The sequence below is a fragment of the Sinocyclocheilus grahami genome, unplaced genomic scaffold, assembly GCF_001515645.1.
Source record: "Sinocyclocheilus grahami isolate Dianchi unplaced genomic scaffold, SAMN03320097.WGS_v1.1 scaffold761.1, whole genome shotgun sequence".
Lineage (NCBI taxonomy): Eukaryota > Metazoa > Chordata > Actinopteri > Cypriniformes > Cyprinidae > Sinocyclocheilus > Sinocyclocheilus grahami.
In genome coordinates this window covers 565,380-576,560 of record NW_015505940.1, presented here as the reverse complement: position 1 = coordinate 576,560, position 11,181 = coordinate 565,380, and the positions used below count along the sequence as shown (strand labels likewise).

General features: G+C 40.8%; 2 protein-coding genes and 1 long non-coding RNA gene across 4 annotated transcripts in view; 2 read left to right on the top strand and 1 right to left on the bottom strand.

Annotated features, from left to right (window-relative positions):
- Positions 1-1,208: 1,208 nt before the first annotated feature.
- Positions 1,209-3,967, top strand: gpr19 (G protein-coupled receptor 19). 2 transcript variants are annotated; one of them, XM_016245625.1, is made up of 2 exons: positions 1,209-1,226; positions 2,565-3,967. In XM_016245625.1, the coding sequence occupies exon 2, from the start codon at positions 2,590-2,592 to the stop codon at positions 3,850-3,852; it is 1,263 nt and encodes a 420-aa protein (XP_016101111.1). In that variant the 5' UTR covers positions 1,209-1,226; positions 2,565-2,589; the 3' UTR covers positions 3,853-3,967. The 2 variants fall into 2 exon arrangements, with proteins under 2 accessions (XP_016101111.1, XP_016101110.1); XM_016245624.1 differs by lacking the exon at positions 1,209-1,226 and adding an exon at positions 2,428-2,464.
- A 1,360-nt stretch (positions 3,968-5,327) lies between these two features.
- LOC107561238 (uncharacterized) lies at positions 5,328-5,738 on the top strand. Its single transcript, XR_001605826.1, has 2 exons — positions 5,328-5,369; positions 5,475-5,738. It is a non-coding gene; the product is annotated as an uncharacterized lncRNA (long non-coding RNA).
- A 1,772-nt stretch (positions 5,739-7,510) lies between these two features.
- The window catches only part of crebl2 (cAMP responsive element binding protein-like 2), a 4,624-nt gene continuing 953 nt past the window's right edge, over positions 7,511-11,181 (bottom strand). Inside the window, exons 2-3 of the mRNA XM_016245616.1 lie at positions 7,742-8,047; positions 7,511-7,519 (exon numbers count right to left, since the gene is read on the bottom strand). Coding sequence (XP_016101102.1) covers positions 7,511-7,519; positions 7,742-8,047 — 315 coding nt within the window. The remainder of the gene's footprint in view (positions 7,520-7,741; positions 8,048-11,181) is intronic.

The window sequence follows — 11,181 nt, the reverse complement described above, 5'->3', positions numbered from 1 at the left end:
ACACATTTACACATTTATGTCCTCATTTGTCACAAAAACACTGACACACACACACACTGACACACTCACACTCACACACACACACACACACACACATCCTAATGAATGTCTCTGGAGGAGCATCTTCAGCATTCAGTCTCGGATGGCTTTAATTGAATTTCTGCTTCAGCTCGAGCTCTCTGGATGATTCGGATCCACAACACAACGATTTCATTTAAAGGGATAGTTCACCCAAAAATGAAAATTTTGTCATTAATTACTCACCCTCATGTTGTTCCAAACCCGTAAGACCTTCGTTCATCTTCGGATCACAAATTATGATATTTTTGATCAAATCTGAGAGCTCTCTGCCCTGTTGAAAAAAACAGCATATGCTGGTTAGGTATGTTTTGATGCTGGTTTATGCTGGTCCTTTGCTGGTTTATGCTGGACCTAAACTGGTCCGACCAGCATAAACCAGCAAAGGACCAGCTTAAACCAGCAAAGGACCAGCATAAACCAGCAAAGAACCAGCAAAGGACCAGCATAAACCAGCAAAGAACCAGCAAAGGACCAGCATAAACCAGCAAAGAACCAGCAAAGGACCAGCATAAACCAGCAAAGAACCAGCAAAGGACCAGCATAAACCAGCAAAGAACCAGCAAAGGACCAGCATAAACCAGCAAAGAACCAGCAAAGGACCAGCATAAACCAGCAAAGGACCAGCTTAAACCAGCAAAGGACCAGCATCCCAGCTTCAAAACATACCTAACCAGCATATGCTTGTTTTTTGACCTCCGTAGACAGTAATGCAACTGTTCCCAGGTCCAGAAACGTGGTAAGGACATCGGTAAAATAGTCCATGTGACATCAGGTGTTCAACCGTAATTTTACGAAGCTACGAGAATCATTTTTGCGCGCAAAGAAAACAATAATAACGACTTTATTCAACAATTCGTCTCCTCCGCGTCACCCTGACGCTATTTTGGAGAGTATCACTACAACGTATGTATGTGGATATGTTGTTTACGTTGTTTACACTTTATCGGAACGTAAACAACATATCCGCGTACATACGTTGTCACATGGATTATTTTACCGATGTCCTTGCTACGTTTCTGAGCCTTGATCGTGTTAGGACTCTTGCTGTCTATGAAAGGTCAGAAAGCTCTCTGAATTCATCAAAAATATCATAATTTGTGTTCCGAAGATGAACGAAGGTGTTACGGGTTTGGAACGACATGAGGGTGAGTAATTAATGACAGAATTTTCATTTTTGGGTGAACTATCCCTTTAGAGGTTTCTGCCGGTTCTAAAAGAAGGTCTTAATTGGCGCTTTCACGAATTGAAAGGTCTTAAATCCGATCAGAAAGTCGTGAATTAATAAAAAAGTCATGACTGAATGTTGCATGCACTGCAAAAATGAATATCTTCAGTATTTTCGTTTTATTTAAAAAAAAAAATCGAATAATCAAGATATGTTTACTTGAGATAAAGATATAAAGTCCTGTTTTCTAAGAAGTCCTTTTGCTTCTAAGGTAAATGTATCTTTAGACATTTGCTCTGGAAAACAAGACTTTCTTAATGAATTAAAAAGTAAAGACAATCTGTTGGATGTTCGGTATTCAAACGTTTAAGCATTTACATTTAGAGATCATTCATATTGTCTTCCATTAAATGTATAAGGAATACATTGAATTGAAAACAACACATATGATTACAATACAAATTGGTTTTAAAAAGTGGGTTAGTCTTAAATGTACCTTTATTAAACCTGTAGAAACCCTGATTTACTGGAAATGTATTCAGCTCAGTTAAACTTATGAATGTTTGTTTCTCAATATTAAAAACTAGTGCTGTCAAACGATTAATCGCATCCAAAATAAGTTTTTGTTTACATAATATATGTATGTGTACTGTGTATTTATTATGTATATATAAATACAAACACATGCATGTATATATTTAAGAAAAATATGCTATGTTTATATATTAAATATATTTATATATAATAATATAAATGTATATACGTACATGTAGATATTTTCAAAATATATACTGTATGTGTGTGGGTATTTATATATACATAATAAATAAACAGTATACATATAGTATGTAAACAAAAACTTTTATTTTGGATGCAATTAATTGTTTGACTGCACTAATATATATATATATTCCCCAAATGCATTTGTAAAAAGTATAGTATTTTACTAATGAATTTCTTGTGCACTAAGTTTGTGCTAGTTGAAAGCATGAAATAACTACATTTAGAGTGTATTTTCAATTAGTATAGACATGTAAATCTATTTTTAGTATACTTATGAAATAAATATATTTTAAATACAATTAAGTATATTTATTTTTCACTAGGAGTACCCTTGCTGTCTATGAAAGGTCAGAAAGCTCTCGGATTTCATCAAAAATATCTCAATTTGTGATCCGAAGATGAACGAAGGCCTTACGGGTTTGTAACGACATGAGGGTGAGTAATTAATGACAGAATTTTTGGGTGAACTATCCCTTTAAGATCATGATTGTCCTTCGAAACACTATGATTTAATTGTACCTGTCGTGTCTTTCAGCTTTGAAACGACACAGAGAGGGCAAATGGTGTACTTTCTCTCCGCGGAGGGCATAAAGCCCTCGTTCCACTCCGCCGTCCTCTTCAACCCCGCCATCAACTACTCCGACAGGAATGATTCCTCCACGCCGACGCCCGTCGTCTGCCGTCTAGACGCCTCCTCGCCCACCGCCTTCCCGCAGAGCAACGTCTCGCTGACATCGTACGACCTGTCGCCGGCGGAGGTCACGCTCCTCGGCCTCGTGTTCGGGGTGTTCTGGGTCATATCGGTGCTGGGGAACTCGCTGGTGTGTCTGGTGATCCATCGGAGCCGCAGAACCCAGTCGACCACCAACTATTTTGTGGTGTCGATGGCATGTGCGGATCTGCTGTTGAGCCTAGCCTGCGCGCCGCTAGTTCTCCTGCAGGTTTCTGCCGGTCACTGGCCTCTGACCGCGGCTGCATGCAAAGCTGTACGATACTTGCAGCACCTGTGCCCCGGCGTCCAGGTCTACGTGCTTCTGTCCATCTGCGTGGATCGTTTCTACACCATCGTATATCCGTTGAGCTTTAAAGTGTCGCGCGAGAAAGCCAAACGAATGATTCTGGCGTCTTGGCTTTTTGACGCCGCGTTCGTATCGCCGTGTTTGTTCTTCTACGGATCGTCAGCGTCGCAAAACCACTGCGACTTCTTTCTGGCGGACAGCTGGGATGGGTTGGCGTACGCCGTCGCGCATCTTCTCTTTGGTTTCTTGGTGCCGGCACTGCTCATCGTGTCCTTCTACCAGCGGGTGGTGCGCTACATCTGGAGGATCGGCGCTGACGGGCGAACCGTGCGCAGGACCATGAACATCGTCCCCAGGACGAAAGTCAAAACCATTAAGATGTTCCTGATGCTCAACGCCGTGTTTCTCCTCACCTGGACGCCGTTTTACGTCGCACAGCTTTGGCACCCGAAGGAAACGACGGGCCCAAGCAGACGGTCGGCGCTGTTCTTCGTCGCTGTGGCCTGGATCTCCTTCAGCTCCACGGCGTCCAAACCCACGCTGTACTCTGTGTACAACGCCAACTTCAGACGCGGCATGCGAGAGACGTTCTGCATGTCGTCCATGAAGTGTTATCGCAGTAATGCATACACCATCACCGCCAGCTCGCGGATCGCCAAAAAGAACTACGTGGGCGTGGTCGATCTGCCCGTGCCGGCAAAGACGCTGATCAAAGACTCGGTTTACGACACTTTTGACCGAGAAGCAAAGGAGAAGAAGTTAGCATGGCCTATTAGCTCTAACCCACCCAACACATTCGTATAAAGGCTCAGAAATTAACGTTAAAGAGATAGCTTGCCCAAAAATGACAATACTGTTGTCATTTACTCACCCTCAAGTTGTTTCAAACCTGTATGAGTTGCTTTCTTAGGGGCCGTTCACACAGAACACGTTTTTCCATTGAAATGCGCTACTTTTTAATTGTTTTTCTATGTAAACGCATGCTAGACGGATGCGTATGACTGTTACGCTCGCGTCTCGCACATGAGCGCTGCGTTTTTAAGATGCCGTGTAAAGTTAAAAGAATTTTAATTTTTACATGTAGCGCTGCTCATCAATGTCAGTTCCAAAACAGTGGACCAATCAGAAGAGTGCGGAGGCGGGGCAAGCCTTGCAAGCTTTTGTTTACAGTAGCAAGTTGGCATGGCAACTGTTTTATTTGAACATGTTCGGCATTGCACTTTAAAAAAAACAACAACAAAAAAACATTCCTGGGCATCAAGCGATTTTAGACACAAAAGACATGTTCTGTGTGAACGGCCCCTTATAGAAGATATTTTGAAGAATGTTGGTAGCTAAACAGTTGATGGTCCCCATTGACTTCCATCGTGCTTGTTTTCATTCTATGGAAGTCAATGGGTACCAACTGTTTGGTTACCAACATTCTTCAAAATATCTTCTTTTGTGTTCAGCAGAAGAAACTCAGAAACACTTGAAACAACTGAGTAAACAATGACAAAATTCAAGTTTTTGGGTGAATGAGTCCTTTAACTCATTATAATGATATGTGGGTGAGTAAATAATGAAAATTGTTGAGCGAACTGTTGCTTTAACTTCCGTTGCACCATGATTACACACTACAGAATCAACATGACTAAATGAAATCTGTTGAAATGCAAAAAAACGTGGTGCTAACTAGTTCACATACTCACTGATGACATTGGAGGAAGACTACAAAACACCCTTATCGTCACTGCTGTGTTCCAGTGGAAGGAAAGTGTTGATCGTCATGTGCTCTTCTGTTCGTGTTTCTGATCAGTCTGTGATCCTACGGTGGCCCGATGACGCCAAATAGGGTTCATGTTAATCTTCAGAAGATGCGTTTGTGTTTTTTGTGCCTGTAGTTACAGATAAATTTTGTCTCATAGTTTGTGTGTCGTTTCATGATGCAAGACATGTCTCTGTGATTTTACAATTAAACATTCTGTACGTAAGCCACTGTCTGAACGTTCCTGTGACCGATTGGTTATATTTACTAAAGCTGTACTTCTAAGAGCAGTTCACCCAAAATGAAAATGAATTGAAAATGTGCTCACCCTCAGACCATCCAAGAGTTTGTTTCTTTATCAGGTTTGGAGAAATGTAGCGTTGCATCAGTGTCTCAGCAATGGATGCTCTGCAGTGGATGGGTGCCGTCAGAACGAGAGCTGATAAAAACAAAACAATAATCCACAAGTAATCCACAGCACTCCAGTCCATCAGTTCACATCTGGAGAAGACAAAAGCTGAAACTAATCCAGGACAGACCAGAAGAGTGAGGCGACACAGACCAGAAGAGTGAGGTGACACAGACCAGAAGAGTGAGGCGAGACTCATTTTGTCTATGAGAGACAAGACGATCGCGGATGATTTAGTTTCGAAACGAGATGCAAAAAGTGAAGAGTGAGGCGAGACAGACCAGAAGAGGGAGGCGAGACAGACCAGAAGAGGGAGGCGAGACAGACCAGAAGAGGGAGGCGAGACAGACCAGAAGAGGGAGGCGAGACAGACCAGAAGAGGGAGGCGAGACAGACCAGAAGAGGGAGGCGAGACAGACCAGAAGAGGGAGGCGAGACAGACCAGAAGAGGGAGGCGAGACAGACCAGAAGAGGGAGGCGAGACAGACCAGAAGAGGGAGGCGAGACAGACCAGAAGAGGGAGGCGAGACAGACCAGAAGAGGGAGGCGAGACAGACCAGAAGAGTGAGGTGAGAGACAAGAAGCGTGAGGCGAGACAGCCCAGAAGAGTGAGGCGAGACTCATTTTGTCTATGAGAGACAAGACGATCGCGGATGATTTAGTTTCGAAACGAGATGCAAAAGCATCTGTTTGGCAGTATTTTGGATTTTGAAAAGCCTTTTGACTTTTGCCGTTTATCGAAGGTGATTTTGGAAGTTTTTTTTTAAACATTCGTTTCTTATATAATTGGCTCCACAGTGTTTGCTGATTTTTACTTTATTTAAACTTTGTGTCATTTATTTTATTTTATTTTTTTACATCAAAGTGTATGCCGTGCCTCCAAGCTTTCTTACTCGTTTTGCTAATAAACGTTCTACGTTTCTTATTTATTTGGTTATATATTATACATGTTTACTTAGCCTATTTCCAGTTTTGTATACCTATTTAAACTTTATGTAATTTATTTATTTGTTATTTTATATTAGGCATAGCCTGCCCTATAGCCATGTGTATTTGTATTTGTTTTGTTAATAAAAGTTCTATGTTTTATATATAGGCTAAAGTGAGTTTGACGTTGTATTTTGTTGTTGCATTCAAGCAATTGACTCCCAACTGCCGCAAATTCAAAAGTGAAAGTAAAATGCGCACCGAGCTTAAAAGCGATGGAAAGCGAGGAAAAGAGGGAACGCCCCCGCGGTGATACCGGTATTACCGGTGTTGTCACACGTCGATTAACCAGTGGGAAAATGTCCTCACCATCACAACCCTAATGACTAGTGCTTGCCGTAGCAGCGCAGCTTGCTTCAGAAACCCTCCACCTCCCCCAGCTCACCCTGTATAGATCTGCTACGAGGTGATTCATGTACGCTATATGGGGGTTATTTCATGTATGTTATATGTGCAGCAGCAGCATGTTGTGGATGTATTGGCAGTAGCAAGTCTCGGTACTAGCTCTGCCACAGCAGCAGCGTAGCAGATCTATTCCGCCAAGACCAAATACATTAAAGGGGTCCCATTATGCTCTTTTACGAAGTCTTGATTTTGTTTTGGGGGTGTACTAGAACATGCTCTGATGCTTGGTGGTTCGAAAAACGCATTATTTTTCACATAATTTACATTATTAAAATACCTTTCTCCCTATCCTGGCACAAACGGCTCGATTAGTTCCGGCTTTGATGAAGGTCCGCCTTCCGAAAAACAAAATGTGTTGTGATTGGTCAGCTGTCCCAGTGCGTTGTGATTGGCGAACAGCTTAGACGGTGTTTCAGTACTGCCCCGCCTCTTGCTCCGTCTTTCAACAAAAGCTTTTGGGCGAATCCGGCACTACTCACTCGTGATGTGGAAGCTGTCCTCAGTAAAATGCGCAGCATACAATAGCAAATTGGGGTTATAATGCTCAGGAACAGAGTTAAAAAATAAATCACAACCACTGTTTCCTGACATCATCCGCTTTCGGAAGCCCAAACAAAGACGTTCGGGCACGGAGGTGAAAAAAACAGCGTTTCAGGCGGTCGCGCACCAGACGAAAAGCGCAGCGTCGCGCCACGTCTTTAAAATTTAAATACTTTATTTTCTATGAGTGTAGGCACACCGGCTACGTCGTGTTGTACTTGTAAGAATAGTTCTAGACATGCTGAAAATGTGAGGCTACAGCACAGCAGCTCTTCTTGGTTTTCTCTGATGCACTAACTCTGCAGCAGCTCTTCGTCGTCGTCTCGTCTGATGCGCTCACTCAACCAAGCGCTCTAACCTCGCCCTCCCCACCATTAGAATTTCTGTAGGTGGGAATTATTTGTAATGATATTCCAATGAGCCGCTTTGTGACATCACAAAGCCCGGAAAACAAACGCTGTGGTCCAAACAAGCCGTTCGTTGTAGTTCTTGAAAAGGGATTTTAAAAAAACGAAATATCTCCCTTTGGAGTGGACTTTGAGATTTGTAACTTTCTAGATCTTTTTAGCATAATAGGACCCCATTAACATTGTCAGGGACATTACCATGCCAATCCCTCCGAGAGTTGTCACAACAGAATTACCCCTAGACATACCCGGGTATGTCACATAACCTGCTTTCTGGACCACCCCCCAGTTTGAGAGTGTGATTACCATGTCCAGCTCCTCGCGCAGCGCACAGATGGCTCTCTCCTTACTGGACACCAGCTCCTCCAGATACTGGTAGCGCAGCTTCTTTCTGGCACGACACTCTCTGGCGCTCTGCCGGCTTCGCTCCAGCTTGGCCTTCAGGTCGATCTTGGCAGGTTTGCGGCCACGTTTGCCGGGTTTCTTCACTTTTCCAGCAACCATCTACAGATCAGGAGACTTTACGGTCAAACACTCATGTGGTGATCACGCCACATAAATAAACAACACGATATAAGTGCTGTAAACAGAAGACAGAATTACAGGTTGGCTTATAAATGTGTGTTACATTTTACAATACTGACACTGGTATTGCTCTCAATTGAGCTGAACAATGACTCTATTTCCCTATGTAGAGCTGCTTTATAGACTACACATGAATTAATTTCCTAATTTATGAATTTTACAATGCTAACACTGTTGTTTTCCTGTTTTATTGAGCTAAATTCAAACAAAACTGAACGGAATTGATCTGAATAATAACATTGTTGTCTGAGCTGCTTCACGGCTGTCTCATAATTGAATAATTTTACAACGTTAACACTATTATTTTCCTTGTGTCTGTCTGTGTGTGTGTGTGTGTGTCTGTGTCTGTGTCTGTCTGTGTGTGTGTGTGTGTGTCTGTGTCTGTGTCTGTCTGTGTGTGTGTGTGTGTGTCTGTGTCTGTGTCTGTCTGTGTGTGTGTGTGTGTGTCTGTGTCTGTCTCTGTGCTGCTGACACACACATACTTATATATGTGGTTTACAATGATATTCCATAATGGTTTTTATACTGTACAAAACCCTACACCTAAACCTACCCCAAGGGCTGGGTGGATTACTTACAAATTGTAATCTGATACTGATTCCAAATTGCATAACAAAATATGAAGTTAGTAACGTAATCCATTGCATTGCACATTTTCGGTAATATAATCAGACTACTTTTTGATTACTTTTAGATTACTTTTGAGTTTTGACCTAACTAAAAATACTAAATAGGATAATCTTGTACCATACTGATATAAAAATACAAAGAGTAAGAAAATATGATGACAACATGAAGTGCATCAAACGTCAAACGTTTATGAACCAAACAGGCTCATAAAGGAACTGCACAGGGTTTGTGAGTTTAATGAAAAGCTAATAATTATTTAGATCATAAAAATGTAATATCAAAGTAAATCATTTTAAATAACATCAATCAAAATAAAACCCTTACTAAAAAGTGAAATATTGTGTTTATCTGCATGTCATGTGACCATTAACCAACAGAACTGTGAACATGCAAATGTGATACTTAATTACTAAAATAGCTATTTTAAAATCTCAGGGCTATTCAAGTAAATATATTAGTGAAAGAGGTTCAGATGACTAACTGTTTTGGGAATGCCTGTATAAGAAATAATGTGAATTTGTGCATTTAATGTTAAGCTAAACCTTTCAAAGACATATACATGGTTAAATAAGCTGAGTGATAATTCAAATAAACATTCATGTGTTCATGATGCAATGTTGAAACACGTCTTAATTATTTCACTTATTTTAGAAAGGAACATTTAAAAGATGAAACAGGGAGAATCAGTAAATTATGAATAATGTGTTGCTGTTGTGTGAATAATATGTAATCATGTAATCAATAAAAAGTACCTGTAGTTTGATTACTTATGAGTATTTTATGACTATACACAATGCATGCATGCATCTTATTTTAAAATGGTCATGCTTGTCATGATGCCACAACAGCGCTGTATAACTGATGTAGGCAATGTTTTATTTATTTTTTCCTTTTTATTCGAAATATTCCCAAACGTGTTAACTAGCTATATCATGAAATATCTCGATTCTCAAATATGTGTAAGTAAATGCATTTTGCACCTTTATAGATCATGTTAGTTGATTTATAACGGGCGATGGGCAAAGTAGCCTAATGCTATTGTAATCTATTAACTAAGCATAAAATCCATCTTTTTACTTAAAGCTGCAGTCCGTAACTTTTGGCGCTCTAGCGGTTAATAAACAGAACTGCGTGCGTCTTGCGGAAGAACATTGTAGCCGGAACTACTTCTCTCTGTTTATGTCTAAGGCGAATCACGCAGGTACTGGGCTCCTCCGAACCAGTCTAAATAGTCCGAATATAAACACTTATTATAGGTGTACCGTAGTGATTCAAGACAAGCCAAAAACACTGTTTGGAAAATTGATTAATGGTGTACTCGCTTATTATATAAATTTAGTAAATTATGAACACAAAAAAGTTACAGACTGCAGCTTTAAGTACCATGCCATAAAATATTTTTAATACGACTGGCTTTGTATTTAATGTGAATTTAATAAAAACACTGTAAGTTACTAATTATAACACTTTCATTGGAAGAGCGCAAAGAACATTTACATTAACAAAGAACATGATCATTGACGTCAGTCTAGCCGGTGCTTGACTCTGATTGGCTGAGCCGCGGTCGAAGCTGTTGTGAATGACGCTACAAAGTAACACACACCTTTGTTTACGTTTGTGTGTTGCTCGGCAACCACTTTGTAGCAACCACAACTGTTTCTGAGGAGCTACATTGTTTGGTGGAAGAATACTGTGTTTATTAATATCATTACACTTTATTTGCTCTGCTTTATTTTGTGAAACCTTACTACGTATATAACCGTTTTATAAAAGCAGTAACCCCCGTGAAGCCGTGGTTTACAGTGAATTTATAACAGCTAAGGGATGACGCAAAGCGGAGTGCCTAAAACCCCCTTAGCTGTTATAAATTCACTGTAAACCACGGCTTTTTGAGGCTTATTGCTTTAATCACACCGGTGTGATCATATCAAATATAAAACATATTATTCAAGCTGCATTCAAAATCCACTTGGCTCAAAAATTTGAGGAAAAAATCATTTACCCAGCTCTGCCTACCCCCACACAAAACTTTCTTCATTTTTAGATTTTCAAAAAACTTAATTCTGTATGGCTTATAAGCTTGTTTCCTCATGGGGACCAAAAAATGTCCCCGCAAGGTCAAAATGTACTGGTATTGCTATACTTGCGAGGGCCCTATAACGTAGCCTATAGGCCACACACACACACATGTTGGTTTGTATGGTTTATGGGGACTCTCCATAGGCGTAATGGTTTTTATACTGTACAGACCGTATATTCTATTGCCCTACACCAACCCTACCCCTAAACCTACCCCTCACAGGAGACTTTCTGCTATTTCAGATTTTCAATACACTCCATTCTGTGTGATTTATAAGCGTTTTGAAAAGTGGGGACATGGGGTAATGTCCTGAAAAGTCACCTTCTCCTTGTAATACCTATGT